General features: G+C 40.9%; 1 protein-coding gene across 2 annotated transcripts in view; it reads right to left on the bottom strand.

The window, feature by feature from the left end:
• Positions 1–21,506, bottom strand: part of Atp6v1h (ATPase H+ transporting V1 subunit H) — a 71,008-nt gene extending 49,502 nt beyond the window's left edge. The window contains exons 1-6 of one of the 2 annotated variants that reach the window (XM_051197752.1): positions 21,350–21,506; positions 16,898–17,000; positions 15,972–16,061; positions 10,925–11,038; positions 8,463–8,567; positions 4,522–4,575 (exon numbers count right to left, since the gene is read on the bottom strand). In XM_051197752.1, coding sequence (XP_051053709.1) covers positions 4,522–4,575; positions 8,463–8,567; positions 10,925–11,038; positions 15,972–16,061; positions 16,898–17,000; positions 21,350–21,462 — 579 coding nt within the window. In that variant the 5' untranslated portion in view covers positions 21,463–21,506. The remainder of the gene's footprint in view (positions 1–4,521; positions 4,576–8,462; positions 8,568–10,924; positions 11,039–15,971; positions 16,062–16,897; positions 17,001–21,349) is intronic. The other variant, XM_051197761.1, reaches the window with a different exon arrangement.
• Positions 21,507–22,104: the final 598 nt, after the last annotated feature.

Here is a 22,104-nt window from a genome sequence, read left to right as displayed (position 1 = left end):
GCAGAATTTCTGATGAAGAACTACATCAAAGCACCCTCCACCTCCCTGCAAGACTGCAGGAACCACAGCATTCAATCAAAAACAAAACCAAAGCAGCAAACTTGGTCACCAGGAGTAAGGACATCAGGAAGGAAACTCAACTTTCTAGGTTTTTCTGTTTCTCACTGTAAAAGACTGCATGTTCAAACGTCGGTGAACCTTAAACATACTACGCTAGATGAAGGAGGTCTGTCACACAAAAAACAAGTCACAGAGCTGTACTCCCATCACAACCCAAAAGAGGTGAGTGCAGAGTGGATTAGTGGCTTCCAGGGGTTGAATGAAGAGCATGGGAATGGAGAAAACAGTTCTTATGTACAGAGTAGCTCTTGGTTTCTGAGGTACTGAAAATACTGTAAACTTAGATGCAGTAATGGCTGCACAATCCACAAATACAAACTACCAACCTGCAAACAAACAGTTTTTACAGTACATTTCAGTACTGTACATTACAGTACATTACAGTATATTTCAGGGAGGATTCTTCATTCACCCTAGTCACACATGGCTAGTGGGTACCTCCACAGGCAGGCCAGATACACAGAAGGCTTACATTACAGGAAGTCCTTCTAGACAGAACTGCTCCAGTGCACCAAGAACCAAACGAAAACAAGCAGGAAGAAAAATTTAGCAACTCTACCAAGAAACAACAGTGGATTGGATCCATAACACACACAGATGTGAGGAGCCATCTCCTACACTCAGGTATCAGTGAAAGGGCAAGGAAAAAAGGAAAATGAGAAGAAATCAAACAGAAATTCTAGTCTTTCTCAGTCTTCCAAAGCTTGGAAAGATCGCAAAGGCCTTGGTCAGAGCCCAGGCGTCTATTTCCAAGACAATGTTGCTCCTCAGAAAAGATAATCTATCATTTGCATTAAAACCAGCAAAGAACTTAACATACAAGGTAAAGAAACATAATAAGATTCTCATAAAACAGTGTCATACATTCTTATGTGACCATGTCTGTAACAATCAACCCCTTACTTATTGATGATGATGGTTCTGTGAGGCCTCTGAAACTAAGATTTTTTGCAGTGTCAAATGCTGGTTTATACTGCCCTCAAGTGGCAACATGACATACTGCAACTTATCAAACTGCTTTTCCAACTGACAAAACCTATCCAAAGGCATAATATGGATATAACAAAAGTCATTGTGGGAATGGGTTGGAACAAAGCCTAAATAATCAATTCCTGTTCAGGTGCCGCTAGAAAAATTCCCTCAGTAAACAATTTATTGGATTAGTGTTTCTGATACTTACCAGCTACATGACCTTTGGCGAGACTGTATGCTTTCTTTTTCAGTCCCATTGTTTTTGCGTAAGATGTGACTAACATAACCTACACTAATACACACACACACACACACACACACACACACACACACACGCACGCACGCACGCACACATAAAAGAAGAAGATGGCAATATTCTCAACTTAGAGGTCTGCTTCTGAAGTTGGTGTCTACCTGAGAAAGAAAATCCCTCAGAAATAGTCATGAGCGTATGCAGCACAGACGAGGCCACTAAAAACAAGGTGTGAGACTTAGCAATTACTATTTAGGGTATGTGTGTATACCTCTACCAGATAAATCATCTACACTAATCCAGCTCAACCAATTCCTCCTTTCTAACACAATGGACCAAAAAAAAAAAAAAAACCTGGAATCTCACACAGTTCAACCTCCTCTCCTTATACAGGGTTTGAAGAATTAGAAACACTAAAAACTAAAATACCTAAAATACAACACAGTGAACTTTCCTAAACTTCATACTAGCAGAAATAAAGACGCCAAGGGAGGGTGGTGGTGGTAAATGACTCAGTAGTTAAGAGCACTGGCTACTCTTCCAGAATACTGGGCTTCAATTCCCAGCACCCACATGGTGGCTAACAACGGTGTGTGACTCTAATCCCAGGGGAGCTGATGCCCTCTTCTGACCTCCCTTGCATAGAAAGGGTTATGTAGCCGCACATGCACGCAAAACTGTCATGCACACAATAAAATAAAATTGTTAAGAAGAAATCAAATGTCAATTTGTATATTTAACAATTAAACCTCTGATGTGGGATGTCCTTCTGTATGATGTGAATATGCACTGCTTTTATTGGTTGATGAATAAAGTCGTTTCAGCCAATGGCCAGGAAAAATATAGCTAGGTGGGAAATCCAAAGATACAGAGAGAAGGAAGGTGAAGTCAGGGAGACACCACGTAGCTACCTGTGGTGATAAATTGTTTATGATCTAATAAAGCTTGCCTGGAGATTAGAATGCGAAGCTAGCCACAGCCACAGAAATTGGGCACAGGCGGCACACATCTTTAATCCCAGGACTCAGGAAACAAAGGCAGATAGATATAGATCTCTGTAAATTCAAGGCCACCCTAGGCTACTTGAAAGTGAATCAAGCTAACCCTTTGATCCCAGCACTAGAGAATATAAGGAGCTCAGAGCAGTCTCAGGAGCAGTCTGAGGTTTGGTGGAGCACTCCTTTGGTCGAGCATTGGTAGAGGTGAGAATCTCAAGTGGCTGGCTGCTTTGCTTCTCTGATAAGCTCAACATCTGTCTCTGGGTTTTTATTATACATGTTAAGAGTCGCCAAAGGAGTAACATCCTGGAGCATTACAGGTAATGCTTGTGGCAATACACAGATTAATAGAATTGGGTTTACTTATAAGAGAGAGCTAGTCAGTAAAAAACCTGAGCCATTGGCCAAACGATTATATTTAATGTTAATATATTTCATAAGTGGCTGCAGGAACCAGAGTGGGAAGAAACTGGTACAGCAGAACCAGAGAAAAACATTCACTTTCTACCTGTTTCTCTCCTCACTCTGGCCCCAAGAGTGCCCATCTAACTCTATACCTTGTTGATTACACTTCTGACTCCCTTTTCTGCTCACACAATATCCATCACATTTTTCAGTATGTGCCCCAAATGGAGGATTGTCTACTAGCTTTCATGTAGATTCTGAGGCTATTTTCATTCTTAGACAAGCATACGGGTATGTTCCATTCAGATTATGGAAGTTACAATGATCAATACAGCTGACATATGGTTTATACAAAGCTTTCTTTACATCTACCTTTGTCAGCCTTCCAGGACCCCACAGGCACTTCCATCACAGGAAGCTGCACAAAACCTCCCACTTCTCTCCTTTGTCCTGATGTTCCTGTCCCCTGGCCCCAACCATACCCAGCCTTATTTGTACTCAAATACAGCAAAGTCAACCATTCCCAAAAGCTGCTGTATAGTGAGACAGCCACCCACCCACACCTGTTTCACTGACAACGCCCATTGGGACGTGGACACAGGTGCGAAGAGATCTGTGGGAGGGTAGGGCTGGGGCCCTGGACCCCAGTTCGCTCTCTTGGTTCTGGCTGGGTCACAGAGAGCAGCCTGGGTGTGGATCCTTGGAGCAGGAACTTGTCGGTCATTGGTTTCTCGCGCAAGTGACTTCTCTCAGAATAAAATATATGAGCCACATTTTATCTGAGTCTGGTGTATCTTAATCCGAGCATCGTTATCTGGTGTCAGAAGTGGGATAAGGCTATTCACTGGACCTGGGAAATTAGGTTTCACCCAGTGGGCGGGGCATCTGCTCCGCACTGCTCCCTGCTCCCTCTGCCCCTTTGGTTTGCACAATGCATGCACATCTGCATGGCAACTAGCTTTTCCCGGCAGAGGTTCGATGAATGGCTCGCAGGCACTCGCATGCACCCACTTCCCTACCTCGTGGGCTCCCAAGGGCCAATTCCTCAGCCACTTCCCTAGTGGGCCTGGCAACTTGGCACCTGCGGTTTGAGCTCTGATTCGCAGGATCCACACCCAGGCTGCTCTCCACGACCTGACCGACCAAAACCAAACCAAGGGAGTGATCTGGGGTCTGGAACCCCAGACCTAGTCTCCCACTGGTCACATCCATACCTGTGCCACGCCCCCAATGGGCGTGGTCAATGCAACAGGTGCCGGCAGGGTGGATGTCTCACTACAGAGATGTTAGTTAAGAACCTAAGGCCCATAGTTAGAATTGACCTTTAACCACTTAGAAGTGGGAAGAGACCGGTTGAAGAAAGGGTGAGGAGGTCCATGCTGGGCCACTACACAGTTCAAAGAGGCTTGAGCAGCACAAGTGTTTTGTGCCATCAGTCTACTGATAGGATTGTTTACACCTAGGTTAGGCAGATATCAGACAGTTCACATACTACTGAACTGTGATACAAACAACATGATTGGTCTCTTGTGCTGGGTACTGCAATTCCAACCTTTGCATTGATTTGGAGATCTTAAGTAGGATGTCCTGCGAGTCAGCAACAAAAAAGGGCGGGATTTATATCTCCCACTCAAAAGAATTAGCCTCATTGTGGGTGGGCGACACTTCAGATCCAAGGATTTACATTTGGGGAACTAGTAAACACCTCACATGTGAGTCAAAACAATTTTAAGAGTGTTAGGAAGCCAGTCAATTAGGAAGGGACATACTTACATCACTTGAAGAGATTGTTCCTGTTTCAACAGCAACACCGCTACCACGAAGTTTCTATTACAAAATAAATGACTTATTACTTAGTTTTGTTTTTTATTTTATCCTAACTTATCAGCTTAAAAAAGTAATTGGATGAATTTCATCATCATTTTCCCTATTCCTACTTTATAAAGAACATGAAGATGATTTAGAAGTTATTACCCTCCTCCGAATAATAGACTACTAAAAGCTAGCAGTAGACCTATAAGCACAAGATAAGTTTCATAAGTGAAGCTAGCAAAAATTTCTGCTTCAGTATTTACTAACAGGATGGTGTTTTCAATCAATGAGCTTGCACTATCACTCCCAATAGTTTTGGAAAGCTTTTTAAAATGGGTACTTAACAACAGAAAGAGAGCAATGCCATCAAGTGATCTAAATATTCAACATCACAAATGTTACATAGAAATTAACAAACAAAATGTAATGCTACAAATCAAGAGAAAACTGGTAATGAATTTTGGGGAGGGGACATTTTTATCCACACCTATTAAGTATGAGGCAAAAATTGCCATTGTAAAGTCAAAAAACCAAATATGCAACATAGCAACTGACTCAGGCATTTGAAAATATATTTTCATAGAATCATGAAATTATAGACCTTTTATGAAGGAAAAAATACTTTCAGTGGGGAAAAGACTTTTCACATATAGTACTATTCAAGACATTTGAGACAGATACCAAATAAAATTTCAAATAATCCTACCTTTCTTTAAACAAGAGATTTACAATTTAAATCCTGATAAAAGGCTATGGAAGAATTTTCTTTCTGTAGCAAGAAAGCCAAGAGTGATCAGAACCAAGCAGAGGCAATACCCAGACTCTGAGAAGCAAGGTCAGGCTGTGCTTGGGACCTTCAATGGGTGCCCATAGCAGAAGGACTAGCAGAGGATAGGTATCAAGCCACATCAGCAGAGACAGCATACTGGAAAGATACAGAAAGGTTTTAAAGAACATCCACTCAACACTAAGTACAACTCCAATGAATACTGCTCTAGTCTCTGAAATACTTCACCCACTAGTGATGAGTGACGATTTTCCCGCAGTTGCAAGATACAGTTACAACTTTGTAAGCATTAAACAAGATGTTAATCACTTCAGGAGTGACAATTCATCTCTGAGGCGCAAAATAAATGGTACTGCCCGGGCAGTTAAGAAGCCGCAGTAGTATGCAGTTCTTCCATGTCAGTGCCACTTTATGAACTCAGCTACAGCGGCAACTTACAAGAAAGCTAGCATTATGAGAAAGACCCACAGCCCAACATTAAATGGAGCTTGAGAACCCTGCGGAAGAAAGGAGAGGAAGAATTGGAGGAGGCAGAGGGGTCAAGGACACCAAAAGAGCTGTCCCACACAATCAGGGCTCACAGAGACTAACCTGACCGACCATCAGGGAGCCGTCCCACACAATCAGGGCTCACAGAGACTGACCTGACCATCAGGGAGCCGTCCCACACAATCAGGGCTCACAGAGACTAACCTGACCGACCATCAGGGAGCCGTCCCACACAATCAGGGCTCACAGAGACTGACCTGACCATCAGGGAGCCGTCCCACACAATCAGGGCTCACAGAGACTGACCTGACCATCAGGGAGCCTGTCTGGGTCTGACCTAGGTCCTCTACATATACATTATGTGTAGCTTGGTGTTCTTGTGGGACTCTAACTGTGGGAGCAGAGACTATTTCTGGCTCTTTTGCCTGCTCTTGGGACTCTCTTCCTCCTACTGGGTTGCTTTGTCCAGCCTTGATATGAGGGGATGAGCCTAGTCTTGTAACTTGTTATGCTGAGGTTAGTTGATATCCATGGGAGGCCTGTTCTCTTCTGAAGGGAAACAGAGGGATGGATATGGGGGGAGGGGCAGTCAGGGGAGGGAGCAGCCGTGGCGAGAAGGTAGGAAGAGTGGAGGAAGGGGAAAACTGTCGTCAAAATATAAAAATATATGCCGAGAAGAATAAATAGAAAAAGAAAAAAAAAGAAAGCTAGCATTAAACTATAATGAAGTTCACTTAAAAGAACGCTTAATTTTAAAATGTAAAAAAGAAAAATGGGAGACAAAGTGTTTCCTATCTACCAAATAAAGTATTCTGATTGCAAGTAATCTACATTTAGGAACCTAAAGCTTCACCTCCACACACCCATTTCCTACTAATGCTGACATAAAGAATAATTTCATTCAAAACATTGTCTATAGAACTACAAAAGGCAATTAGCCCCTAAAATGTAGGCAGTAAGACAAAATAGCAAATCTAAGCAAAATTGCAGGTGTCTCTCACACCTTAAGTTAAAATCTATTAAATTAACATTTATTTGTAACCAATGCTGACAACACGGTAACTGTCAATATTATTTTGTTTGGCTTAGTTCCTCCATGTCATCCACCCTTACACCAAGTTCTGCCTTTTCCTCTTCAGAATACTCTTCCCAGGCAACCTCTTCTTCCTCCCTTTACTGAACATCGGTCCTATCAAACTTCCAGCTGACTACTAACAGTCACTGGAAGCCTGAAAGAAACATTCAAAGAGCCATCCTAAATGTCCTATTTTTGTCCCTTTCTAAAGATGTAGGAAAATAATCGTCATTTCCCCAGATATTACATCAGCAAGCTCTCTTCTCCATAGAGATACAGAGCTAGAGAAATGTGAGAGCAACCCAGATGACCAGTAAGCAGGATTTCTCAATTTGTACCCAAATGCTTAATCCCAGTTTCGTATGATGCTGTGGGAATGAGCCACTACAGAAGACAAGACTGTATGATAGTTGGATTGAGCAGCCCCATAGTTCCCCAAGGACAACTGGAAACCTGATACAAACTCTTGGCCAAGAAAAGAATTAACAGTCTATAATGTATAATACATTGCTTACAGTTTGAAACTTCCCAGGCAGCACCTAAGATCCGTTTGTTCATTATATAACCAGTTTGTTCTAACATTAAAAAGCAGCTCCAGGGAGAAAGACAACAGGCAACAGAGTTCAGGTGGAGGGGTTTTTAGTAAGGGAAAGGGATCTTAAAGGGGGAGGAGAGGGGGAGACCAGCTTCCAGGGACAGGAGCAGCAGGAGATAGAGGCAGAGAGGGAGGAGAGGGGAGGGGAGGGGAGGGGAGGGGAGGGGAGGGGAGGGGAGGGGAGGAAAGAGAGAGAGAGAGAGAGAGAGAGAGAGAGAGAAACAAAGAGAGGGGGAGAGAGAGCAACAGAGAGAGGGAGAGGAAGAATGAGAGAGAATGATGGGAGGCGGGCAGAGCCCTTTTAAAAGGGAGCACAGTGAACAGGCACAGGGGTGGTCTTAGTGAAGGCAGCTAAGGGTGTATCCTGTCAGAACTCCAAAGGCAGGCCAGTACAAATGCCTAAATACTAACACAAAGGGTAAACAAGCTAGTTATACAACTAAAAGGGCATAAAAGACCCCCACTAGAAAATCTGCAGAGATCTCTTCCCCAAAACCTGTATTTCTCACACAAGTGTTGGTGGTTCAAACACAGACCAAGGCAGACGTGGAAGTCTCTGAGCCCAGAACCCATGCACATGCTGTCTCCCCATGCCCCATGTTTTCCTGAAAGGGTGCTTTCTGTGAACACTGACTGACTGCTTCCTGCAGGTCCTTTCCGCTCTCCAAGCTGTGTAATCCTGGCAGCTGCCTAGAAGGAAGGTAAGTCCCTGACTGCTCAAAAAGCAAGAGCAGAAAAGCACAAATGGCAGGGAAGACAGAGGTTTTAGTTGTAGCCAGTTAAAGAACAAACAGTGAAGTATGCATCACATCAGCAGTAGCTGGGCCTACTTAACAAGTACAAAGCAGTTACTTTCATAAGACATCTTTTGTAATTTAACATATTTACCATGAATAACACATGAGAATATGGATATTAATACGTTTCTTTTAGAAATTAAAAGAAATTTTAGTTACCTGTGAACTCAGCTGAGTTTTTATCCAATTGAAATAGTAATTTAAGTCACTGCCTTCCATCAATTCTTTCCCCCAAGCTGCTAACTTGGCAATAATTCTTGCTGCCTGAAAATGAATAAGAAATATATCTGAATGCCAATCACATCAAATACCTTAAGAGCTCCCCCCCCCCATCGTTTTGCTGAGTGGCTTTCACAACACTCAATTCCTGGGGGGGGGGGGAGGGTACTCATTTCTTAAAACTTCTTTTAAAACAAAAACATTCAAACTGCAGTTTAAAATATTTTCTTTAAAATGAACAAAAATTAACTGTGCTTTAAGAAACTACATAGCATTCCTAAGATTGCTTTGCATTTCAAAATAAGATCTGGAGCCAAGAAGGTGACATACATTTATTATCCCTGCACTTCAGTACTAGAGAGTCTGAGACAGGGAATCAAACATTTGAGATCAGGGTGGTCTACACAGTTAAAACAAACAAAAAACTAGTAAGTTTGGGGATTCATTTTAATCACAGCACAACTTTCCTTGCCAGCTGAAGGCTGGCAAGATATCTCAGAAGTAATGGTACTTACTAACAAGCCTTGCAGTCTGAATCCAATCCCCAGGACTCCTAACTGCCAGAGCTTCTCCCCGACTCATGTGCACTGTGGCACAGGAGCCACACAACAAATAGTTATAGTCAACCGACTTAAAAGGATTCCCATTTGGAACCCAGGGGCTAAAAATGTATTAGCAGCACATGCATAAGCAAAAGGGAAATGACCGGGTATGATACCTGACATTTACTCCTCAGCATAAGCTGGGGGTACCACAACAATGAATAATCCAACAACCTGACCCTCCATTTGAAAACTTAACCAAAAGCAATTTAAGAAGACATTAGGGACCCCAGAAATATAGTTCAATTGCGAAGAGTACTGGCCTAGCATTCAGGAAGCCCTGTGTCTTGCATCACAAAATGGGTATGGGAGCAGACTCCTGGTCTAGGGAGATGGGTGGCAGGAGGATTAGTTGCTCAAGATCATTTGCAGTTATTTAAATAACACTGGGTCTTTTTAAAGAATGTTATTTGGGGTCTGGGAACATAACTCAGTGGCAGAGCACTTGCCTAACATGTGCAAGGTCCCAGAAATACAACATCAAAAAAGTTGATCTGGCTATATATTTATTACTACTAATGATGCTCTAACTATAAACACATCAATTTATAACACTATGAGGAACAAGACAATGGAAACAAGCCTCTCCAACTGTAAAGAAGAAAATATATTAACTGGCTTTTTAAATATTATTCCTAAAAATTGTACCTTTCTTGTGACTCTGCTGTTTAGAACTTTTTGTTCTGTTTTATTTTGTGTCTTGTTTTTCAAGACAGGGTTTCTTGGTGTAGCTCAGGCTGCCCTGAAACTCACTTTGTAGATCAGGTTGGCCTCAAACTCAAAGAGATCCACCTGCCTCTGCATCCACATGGGATTAAAGTCTGCACCACCACCACCTGGTGGAACTATTTTTAAAAATGTCTGTACCGTATAAGGTAGTTGCACATAGAAGAAGTGGATAGGAAAAACCACACTTGCTTGGAAACATTTCACTGACAGTGGTCCTTGACTTTAGAGTGGAAGATGCTTACTAAGGCTCCAGCAGCCCCCTCTACACTGGAAACAGGAAGCTTGCTTGTGCAAAGACCTATTCTCTCAGCCTCTTTCTCATCTTTTCAATGGCACCATAAAAGATTCTTCAGTTGGGGTTCCAACTATACCTCTTAAAGCTAAGTTTAAAGCAAGGGTTTCAAGATAATAAAAATAATCAATTAAAATAAAACACAGTTATTTCAAAACAAAACTTAAGTTCTACTTAGCAAATGTGATTTTCTTGCTGTAGGCAATCTTGAGCTGTTTGCACATGTACACTCACCATGTACACTGAAGCTAATGAATGCATTCATCTATAAAATTTTATAACTGCATCAGACCAACACTTGCTCCATCACTCCAACAGCTTCTTTACTCAGCACCAGTAAGGAAAGTAGCCATTCCTCTGGGAAAAGGTAAGTTAGCAAGTCACAACCAGCCCAGGTTTGTTTCTTCTGTATGTCAGTGTAAAGAAATGAACTCCCTTCTTATATAGTGAGGGCACTATGGATGATTATGAAATGTCCCCCACAGGCTCACTGACCTGTCACGGCGGGCTGTACCATTTGGGGAAGTTCTAAAACTTTTAGGAGTCTCACTGGGAGGGAGTGTAAATCACTGGGAGGGAGTGTAAAGTCTTCAAGTTTTATGAGCTGGCCTGCTTCCTCTTCTTCTACCAAAGAGCCACTGTGATGGGATACAATTCCTTACAACTCTGGGCTGAAATAAACCTCTTCTCTCTGACACGCTTCTGGTCAGTTATTTTTGTCTCAGTAACAAGAAAAGAATAAAATATACATAAAACAATGTGATCAACTCAAAATTTACCATATGCACAGTAAAGGGATCCTGGCGATTCAACATTGGCAGAAAGTATGGCCAGGCAGTGCTCTTGCTTCGTTTTGCATAGTCAAAGAAAATGCTGACACGCTGGTGATTTTCCTAGGGAAAAAAAAAAAGTACACAATAATTATATACTGCTTCTCACCTGCTTATTGTATATTGCATTAATATGTATGTTCAGCCAAACTCCAACATAACAAAACTTCCTCTGGAAATCCCTCAACCCAAGAAAACCCCCAAATCTTGCAATTTGCAGAGCTATACAGACACCACCGTCTTCAATGTTTCATGCTATTTTCTCATACCCCTCTTTAGGGAGATACTCTGTCTGACAGAAAATAAAGCTTGCGTAATTTGACCAAATCCATTTGGGTAATGAATTTTTACTCTCATTCAATGGGATTAACAGGATCACAAGGACTATAATTTATATTTTTTTCAGCTCTCAACAATATCTTGACAGTTCTGCCTCCTTTAAAGTAAGAACAATCTAGGCTGCTAAATAAAAGAAAAAGAAAGTGGGAAGAGAATGATATTAACACCCAAAGTGATGTACAGACTCGGAAATTCAAGATAGCCTTGAACAACACAGTCTAAGATGCTATCTAAAAAATATAAATCCACACCTGATGGTACACACCCACAGTCCCCCAGGGGGATAAAGGTGGGAGAACATAGGTCTCAGGACAACCTGGGCTACAGAGGTTTGAGGCCATCCTGGCCTCCACAGCAAAGCCCCAATGGAAGGGAGAAAAGGAAAGAGAAAGAAAGAAAAAGAAGTAGAAAGAGGAGGAAGTAAAAAAGGAAAGGAGGAAGGGGAAGAAGGGAGAAAGAGAAGAAAAGGAAAAGTAAAAAACAAGGACTGAGAGTATAGATCCATTGTAGAGACCGTGCTTGGCATACATGATGTCCTGGGTTCAATCTCCAGCCACATAAAAAAGAAAAGTTACAAGGTGCTTATCAGAGTTTAGATGAAAATTAGTAATAGTTATAAATGAAAACTGCTTAATAAACCTTCTAAAAGAAACATATAAAGTGAGTGTACATAGCTCAATAGCTCAGAGATAGAATAATTACTTAACATATAAGACCAGAAGAAGGAAGGGAAAAGAAAAACATCTTCAACTTGCAAAGCAAGGCCCAAGTCTATAATGCACACAAGAGATGAACCTAAAATTAAACTGCTTACCTGAATAGTGACAGGCAAAAATCCACAGGCAAGTAGAAACAACAAGAAACCACGAAGGTGAAAGGAAAGAAGTGACTAGAGATAGTTCGCAAAGGCCTAGGGTCAATTTCTCACCACCCACATGGTGGCTCATAATTACAATTCCAGTTCTAGGGTATACAGTGGGCCCCCAATACCCAAAGATCTGTGGGCAATAGGTATGAAAGTGATACACAGAAAGTATAACATGCAGACAAAAAAACTCATAGGCATCTAAAATAAAGAAACCACAGGTTTGGGCACGGTGACACGTGCATACTATGCCAGCACTGGGGAACCTAAGGCCAGATGACTTTCAGCTTGAGGCCAGCTTGGACTACATAGGCAAACCTGGAGTCAAAGAAAGAAGGGGAAGAAAAACAGGAGGAGAAGCCACCTCTCCACACCATTACCACAGGTTGCTATCCCAATATTAATGCATTTGGCTTCATTTTATGGCAAGAACTTTTTACTATTAAATGTCCCAAAGCAGTAAAAACGTAACAGTAATGAATATATATGCCAAGCAATATTGCATTCTCCTTTATAATACATGCCAGAAAATACAGCAACAACAAAAGAAAAGAAGAGTTAGAAAAACACTCATGAAAGGAGATTTTAAATGTCATACTCAGCACGCTTTGAGGGAGGACCACACATAAAATTAACATATAGAACATCTGTATCTTAGGCTTCTTTGGCTTCCTTCTGTTGCTGTGATAAAATACTCTGGCAAAAGCAGCTTAGGGGAGAAAGGTTTTTTTTGTTTGTTTGTTTGTTTTTTGTTTTTTTGCTCAGTTTCAGATTACAGTTCATCATAGCAGGGAAGTCACAGTGGCATGAGTCTGAAACAATTGGTCACATACCCATAATCAAGAGCTGAGAGAAAGAATGTGTGCCTGCTACTGTTCAGCTCACTTCACTCATACAGTTCAAGATTCCCAGCCTAGGGACGGTACTATCCTCAGTAGGCAGGTCTCCCCATCTAATGAAGCATTAGTAACTTTCAGAAAGAAGCATATTTTCAAAATATGATATTAGATGCATCTTAGTACAAGAGGCAAGATGAACTTCCAAAGATACACAGAAACACCTCTGCCAAGATTATAAACAAAGCTGGGTGCTCACTAGGTCAACTATTTAATATTATAATGGCAACATTAGACAAAACAATGAGAAAATAATTAACCAGAGACAGAGTATACCTTTGCAAATTAAACAAAAATTCAACAATAAAATTAATTCAAATAAAATGAATTACTAAGATTCCAAAATATGAAATAAATGGATAGCAAACTGATGATGGCACAGAAATAAAGTTTATACAACAATAAAGAAGATAAAATATTCAGGATTAAATGAAAATATGCAAAGGTCTTTACACTAAGAGCATCCCTTGTTCTTATTCCTTATATCTTATTTTTCTATCAAGAAGGAAGGAAGGAAGGAAGGAAGGAAGGAAGGAAGGAAGGAAGGAAGGAAGGACAGAAAGTATTCAACCTCAGGTATCATTTCAAATAGGAAACTTGAAAACATACTCTGCCAGCAAGGCTGCAGAGAAACACTGGTCTCTAGTGAAATTCAAAATGGAACACTGGGCCATCTCTTCACACAGATATAAATGTAGTTACCCTTAACCCAAGAATGCAACTTCTGACAATGTACGATAAAGTGCGCTTTCCAAGAATTTGGAAGAATACTTGTACAAGGTTATTCTTTGCCTCATTACTCCTGATTATAAAAGACTGAAACCCAATTAAGTACACTATGGCCCATCCACTATTGGGGTACTGCATGGCTGTCAAAAACAATATGACAGATCTCTGTAAATTAATATGCAAAGATTCTGGCATATTTTGTTAAGTGAAACAAGCAAAAACCAAGAGGCAATATCTAGTAAGTATCTTCACATAATAAAGAGGGGTAAATAATAGATGTATGATCTTCAAATACAAAAGAGGAATAATTAACAGAAGATGAAGCATATGCCTGTTTTTGCAAAAAGAAAAGAAGTAAGGACAAGCCAGAAACCAATGACACTGATCAGCTACAACAGGTAAGTTGAAAGTAAAGTAAGGGTGATAGGATGAGGTTACAGAATTTTAAATAGAAGCTCCCTATGCAGAGAGGTTATGAAAACACATTCTCAAAATTAATGAAATACACAAGGGTTAGTAGAATCTGAGGCAGGATGTAAACAGAATCAAGTGACACTTTAAGAAAAATAATACACACTTAGTCTGAAAGAAACTTGACCACATACTCTGACAGCACACTTCATGTTAAAGACAAAGACCAGCAAACACTAAACTCAGGGAAACAAGCTTGAGTTTCATTGTACACATGGGTCAGCAGCTCTGAAACACTTTCTGAATGTTGTGGGGAATTAACAAGTGCATCCATAAAGTCAGAAGAGAAGCACAATGTTACTGTGTTACTAAAACTACAATTAGAAAAAATTGAGTGCTGATACGAAAGTAAAAGATGCACCTATAAATGATAAACTGGTATTTGTCCAACTAAGAACACAGGTGTTTCGTATGTATACATGTACCTAACAGTGCAGTTTAAACACCAAGTCACATGCTTCCTGAGCCACATGCAGCCCCACACAGTAACAGAGGTGGATGGCAGCATTCCTGCTTTCCTCAAGCTTCCTGTTTTGAAGGACTAAGTGTGCAGAGAAATGACATCATTAACAGACAGGCCTGCATCAACCTAGGACAACCTGGTAGCCCCCAGCAACTGAGCCATTCTTCCTAATTTATGTATCCCTAATAATGGCCACTATGCATGCCAGAATATGTAAGGATTTTTTTTTCCTTATAAACTGACCAGAGTACTCTATAAACTGACCAGAGTACTCTTCAAGGAACCAAACAAGCACTCTTCTCCCAATGTCTCTCCTCCTTGACCAGGACTAGGAGGGGAAAGCTGAACCTAGGTCCTTTCATAGACCAAAGAAGCCCTGTACACGTGAGCTAAATCCTCAAGCCTCTTTAATTCTCTTGAGACACAGACAGACCCTAGCTTAAACAGCTCAAGGGCCCATCTTAATATGCTCTGCAAATTAAGCCAAGATTATACTGTAGTTGAAAACTCAAAATTATTACTAGGCTCCTCTGAATTCACAGGCATTTAAAGCAGTAATCGGAATTTTATGCAACTGAAAGTTTCAGATTACATGTAAAACTGTCTCAAAGGAACTGAAGCGCTTTGCTGTTCCTCACCTGGAACAAACAGCATCAAAAGCTGTCGACTGAAATAGGAGCCATGGGTTTCAGTAAAGTATGTCGGTGTTCAAAAGAGGTAGGCCTGGGCTATATGTACATCAGGCGAGGACTTGCCTTGCATGCAGGAAGCCCTAGGTTCAATCCCCAGTTTAAGCAAGAAGGAGAAAAAACTCTAAAAGAGAATCATGAAGTGAAACCTTCCAGAACTGCTGTTACTGTAAAGTATAAAATATCAAAGTACCCAAAAGCATTGGGGCAGGGTATGATTTTAAGGTGTGTGACTTTCATTTATGCTGCATTTGTTTAACTCTCTACCTGGCTAAAGCACCTGATGGTCTAGCAAAGCGATGAACAGTGGGGCAGGAGCAGCCATGAAGAAGGAAAGTAAAAAAACACAAGTAAAAAAATAAACAAAAGCCCAGAGGGAAAAGGTAGACAGCTTAATTTAGGATAAGAAAGGCTGGCTAAAAAGCAGCCAAGCTAAGGCAGGGCATTCATAACTAAAAATACGCCTCTCTATGTGATACCTGGGTGCTGGGTGATGCCCCCCCCCAAAAAAAGCCAAAAGAGCAAATAATCACACCACACCTACCTGCAGCATATCATCAACCATGGTTAGTATGTACTGCACTGTCTGTTCTTTGGAGATGTGAGTCATCAGATTTATAAATGTTTTAGCACACTGCAAGACACAAAATCAATGTTGGTGTTCTTTTTTTTTTTTTTTTTTTTTTTTTTTTTTTTGTGAAACAAGGTCTTACTGTGTAGCCCTTGCCATCCCGGTACTCACTCTGTAGGGCAGACTGGCCACAGCTCAGGGATTTCCCTGCCCCTGCCCCTGCCTCCCAAGTACTGGGATTAAAGGTGTGCACCACCACACCAGCACACTATTTCCCTCTGTTCACAATTTTAGTGGAACTCCTATAAAATAATATTTCTCTTTACATAACAAGATAGAAATGCTATTTATTAGTTAACACTCTATAGAAAATGTATACTTTTTACAAATATCATTAATGATGACACCTAAGAACTTTACCATGACTTGTATCAGATTTTTGACTGTTTCTAGAGATAAGCTTTAAAATAATTACTATTGCTACGCCTAGCAATTATTACTCTTGATTACTCAGGACCTTATAGACAATTTAAAAGTAAAAATGTTTTAAGTTTCATTTATTTATTTATTATTTTTTAGACAAGCTTGGATACAGCTCACTGGTAGAACACTTGTCTAGCAAGCAAAAAAAAAATCCACGGGTTTTATACCTACCATGGCAAAAAGTGCTATTATAATATTAATATGAATAACATACGTAAAGTATAATACTACATAGTCATTAAAGGTTTTCTACCATTTTAATTTTTATGTTGTAGTCTGAGGCTGGAGGATGAATCTGTGGTCTTCCTTATACATGCTAACTAGGTACTCTACCACTTGAGCTACACCCCAGTCCTTTCCAGACTTTGTGCAGATAGAGAAGTAAGTATTCATTATAAAATAAATGTAAAGATCACCTGGCTGCCTTCAGTCTGAAGCATCTCTTGCTTCTCCTCAGAACTTCTTTTCATTTCAAACCTTTGAATAAATTCACAATCTTCAGCAGAAATCATCTGCCCCCTACAAAGCAAGAACAAATTATTCTGTTTAGTAAGTACTGAGCAGTCACTGTGAGTGACACAGAAATTCCTAATACTTTTTCCTTTCTCCTTAATAAGTTCAAGAAACTTACAGGCCACTGTTTTGTACTAGATTTCTGCAATGTAGGCCCCACAGAACTAGATAAAGGGTCTAACATAACCAGACAAGATAGCAGACTAATTTCCCCAACAGTATAATTTTAATGTGCATAATATTGAGCAACCTGTGCTGAAATCCTAACCAAAAAGCCAACCTGACTAATGAACCATAACCAAATCTACTCTTCTGGTTCTCCATTCCCACCTTAGGGCAGTAACCGAGAATGAGTACTGAACTTTCTGACCTTCCTTCTGCTTTCTCTGTCTTTCTATTAACTAGCCTCCTCTGGTCAGCCTATCAGAAAACACTCCATTTTGTGGGAACTAACTGTAGAAACACAAAGGGAACTAATTAACAGCTTTAAATTTGTTGAAAATTGTCTTTTGATAGGTCATAAATGATAGTGCTACAAGACTTGTCATCATTCAATAGTTTAGCTCTACCACTATTTTACCTAAGCAAAATAAGAACAATAATCACATGACTTTCAAAGGGTTTATATAGAGGTCAGAGCTAAATAATCCAAGACACAGTTGATACAGCACCTTATCCACTGTAAGAATTCAATAAAATGTCACCTCTTACTTTTATCCAAAGTCTAATTTCTCCAAGCCCCAAGGCCAACATATTTACTTGGCCTTCAAAGTCATTATACCCAAGGCCACTAAACAGTGACATTGTACAGTCATTTCCTGACATATTTTGTCTTCCAACTGAGAATACCATCATCCTCCCTCTCTTTGAAAAATAACCTTTCCTTAGCCAGGCATAGTGGCACATGCCTTTAATTCCAGCAGTGGGAGACAGAGGCAGAGCCAGCCTGGTCTATATAGTGAGTTTCAGGGCAGCCAGAACTACACAGTGAGACCTTGTCTTGAAAAAGAACCAAAAAAGAAGGAGAGGAGGAGGAGGAGGAAAGAGAGGAGAGGAGGAAACAACCTCTCTATGTGATCTCCACCCTCCCCAAAGTCATCCCACTCCTGCTTTCCTCCCAGGAGTCCTTCACCACTGGCTTTTTGTTCTTCACAGTTTGTACCCAACAATTAATCCTTGAAATGTTGCTTTTCTTCCTGAACTCCTTTCTTCTAGACACTCAAGTCAAGAGTCCAATCTTCCTCTCCCCACCAAATCATCCCAGCTTCTCTTATTTCAAGTCTCCACTGAACCTGTCATCTGCAATTCCAAGCTGGCACAGCCTTCCAGCTGCTCCACTCATCAAGGAGTCAGGTATGTCACAGTAGCAACACCACACTCAAACCCTAAGGTCTAAACCCAGACTCTACTGATAAGGCATGACAGCAGAACAGCCCTCAAGTGTCCATCTGACTTCTTGCGGGATACATATGTCCCCTAAAAGAAACTGAACCACATGAAGCTACTTTAAGCCTTCAAGCACTGTGCACTCAATCCTGAGCTCTCCAACCAGGGCCCCCTGCATTGCAGCCCCTTCCTTCTGCTTAGGCAGCTGCTGTGAGACTCTTCATGTGCTCTGTGAAGACTTGCCCCTGCTCCTAACAGCTGCTTCTCCTTTCTTTGTTACATTCAACCTTTTGTTTTACATCTATATGTGTGTCACACTTCTTCCTTTAATACTTATCACAGTTTATTATTTAGTTCATCAAAAATCTGTTTCTTCATTAGAAGATTAAAAGCAAGGTTAGAGTATGTGAGTCTCAACATATACTCTTGCTGGATTCCTGTTTGACTAGCACATAAATCCATTCCCACTTGTCTTTTTTGCACTGCCTAGTTAAGTAAACATTTAATCAAATACAAACACATTTTTGAATATTGTATTTTCATATAATGTTCATTCATGAGGGCAAGCGCATACTGATTGACCTTTTGGTACAAGGTAATTCTTCCATGGGTTTCTATGTCATCAGTAGAAGTCTGACCCACTGTTGAGATCCACTGATTACGTATATCAGTGCTATGATTAAGCACGAGGGGAACCTTGGTGGATTCCAGGGATAGGCAAGGGTGACCAAGACAGAGGACAAGCATGCCAGGCAGACGGAGTTTGTGTAAGAGTTTTATTAGAAAGGGGAGTGAGAGGAGGAAAGAGACACAGAGACAGAGAGACAGAGAAAAGACAGAAAAGAAGAGGGAGACAGGAAAAGTCCTGTCTACCCCAGGTGAACAGCAAGAAAAAGAGCAGAAAGAGAGTGAGTCTTTTAAGGGGTCCTTTGTACCTGTGTGCGGACTAGCAGTCACTGAACCCTGGGCTGATACTGCCTGAGTGCATTCTGATAGATGACAGGGGCAGGCCAGCATAATGCCTGAATCCTTAACAGTCATGTCTCTCCTGTAACCATTCTTTCAGGGAAGACATTTTATACACACTAGTGTCCCACATCAGAAGGCTCAAGAACAGACATGCGGTTATGTATAATGAGCATTTACACATACACATGCAGAACAGAGGGGACTTATGACAGCAATTTATAATACAGACAACTAAATAAAGGTAGACCGAGGAAAAAGGAAAACAAGATTATGTAGCACCAAGGCCTCCAGACTGGAAAAGTACAGAACTGAAAACCTCCACATACCTAAACACTCCAGAACCAAGCAGGACAAAGTTCTGCTGCTCTGCTGGTGCTTTATGATCAACACTCTTCTGTTTGCATTAAAACAGAGTCAGGCTCTGCAAACATGCAAACTCCTGTCTTCTAACCTGAAGCCTTTCTGGACTAAAGAAGTCAGGAGCTCAGAAGATTTAAATAATCATATATCAAGGGGAAACACCAGGTAAGTCTTTCCTCTACCAGTCCTTTGGTCACTGGTCCCAAATAACCCAGGTCCTTAAAAGAGGAATCTAGAGGTCAGCCTAGACATCTTTCGCCCACACACATTAAACTGAACACTCACTTTCTCAAGCGTGTCCAGGTCTGACCACTCCAACAGCCTTAACACTACCACTACAGACTCACCTATATGTCTAGGCTATCCCCCACTGGGGCCTCTACTGCAGGCCAAGCACCTCAGCAGCCTTAGCGTGACCTTCAGAATGGCACTAGGTTCTTGTGGTAGTATAGTGCATCCCACATTCACACTCACTGTGCAAGCACTGTTCAGCTGGGCATCTCCAGCTCCAAGAATAACTGTTAAACCCTGCTCCCTGTACCCCCAGAAGGATAGTGACTATTTTTGAAAAAGGCAACTCTAGAACCCAAACTGCCACCTACAATCAACTATCACTTTCATGAGAAGTACATATGAACCTTCTTAGACGTCAAATATAATGTGGGTTCATCACTTAAGAACCATCTTGAAAAGTACCAAGTGGCAGGAACAGGCTGAAACCTCCCAATGGCACATAGGTACCCCTGCCTTGCTGTGAATTTCAAGTTCTCATCACTGCTTGCCTCCAAACTGTAACTTCCAGCACAGTCATTGCCTTTATGACAGTGTCTATTGTATCTGGACAGGACCTCTTTTTGCCACACAGTCAAATAGCATTCAACCTTGAAAATTAAGTTGAAGAATCACCGTTTAAGGTGACTTCTGACGGCAGAATTAGCTATCCTTTTCTGTATACTCATAAGCCCCTGAACAGCTTCCTACCATCACAGCAAACAACAAAGTAAAGGTCTGTTCTGATACTGAGTTCCTTTTGAGATGCTATTCTGTATAACTTTTGCGTAGGCAAGAGAAGTAAATTAGATTTCTCAATTGATTGTTCACTGTGCATATCCAAATCTGACCCTCAGAAATTCAGTTATAAGTATGCCTAAATAAACCCACATGAAATAAAAGGCAATGATGAAACATTAGCAGGAATAAATGAGGACCAGTGAGATGGTACAGGTAGGTAAAGGCGCCTGCCACTCACGCCTGTACCAAATGCCAGAAGGAGAGAAGGAGCTCCCCCAGTAATACTCTGACCTGCAAAGGTCAGCACACGCGATGCTTTACAACCATCTGTGACTCCAATTCCTTCTTCTAAGCTCTCAGGGCACCAGCATGCAGGTGGTACACATATGTACACTCAGGCAAAACAGTCGTGCACACAAAACAATATAAAATAACCACCATCAACTGCTATCCTTCCTTAAGATGTTCCTACCACACCCAGGCTCCCTAACACAGCTCCGTGGAGAGGAGGAATTATTTCTTCCACAATTATGAGTATTTTTCCAGTCTTCTCTCATAGAAGCATGACCACGAAAAAGCCTGATGCAAAAGCACATGACATCCGTGACTCACGGCAAACCAGTACTTACTGAAGGTAAGACTGCCAGTTCACTTTGTTGGCACGGACTTCGGCAGCCTTCGCTGCAATGATGTTAGTTGGGACTGCAGCGTCCACAGCACCTCGAATGTCCATTTTGGTCATCTAATATGACAGTGGATGCTTCTTCCACACACCTTCAATTTAGGGTCAAGATAAAAACAGAATAGCAGGAACTGTATTTTTAAACTACTGATATTAACATAACCATAGTAAATTCATTTAACTTAAATATTAAACATACTAAGACTATGCAGCATTAACATATTTCAAATCTTGTCTACAGCCCCATAAAACTGGCCTTTTCTTTTCCAGAGAAGAGCTTTTCATTATTAGCCTTAATATACAGTGAGACTTTCTAAATGACCATTTAAGAAACTGACAGCAAAATTGGAATTAAATAGGACGCTTTGACTGCCTCTGGTGCAATCATACCTAGTGCTTTAAATATGCTATCAACCCAAAAATCCACTACTTTAAATCTATTAAATCACCTTCCAATCTCTTCCACAAAAAAAAAAAAAAGCTATTAAATACAGGAAAAGGCCAATTATGGCATTTTATTGGCATCTATTATACTTTATTTTGAAGAGCCATATTAATTCCTTTCATTAAAGTTACTGGCTCAAAATCAAATACACCAAGTGACATGGTAAATTTTCCGAAACCAGTTTGTTCCTCTCCAACAAAAATTGACAACACTTTCAAAACCAATACTAAGAGCTATTTCTCGAACAAACTGGGTAC

Source organism: Phodopus roborovskii, unplaced genomic scaffold (genome assembly GCF_943737965.1).
Source record: "Phodopus roborovskii unplaced genomic scaffold, PHOROB, whole genome shotgun sequence".
NCBI lineage: Eukaryota > Metazoa > Chordata > Mammalia > Rodentia > Cricetidae > Phodopus > Phodopus roborovskii.
This window is presented reverse-complemented; position numbering and strand designations above follow the sequence as displayed.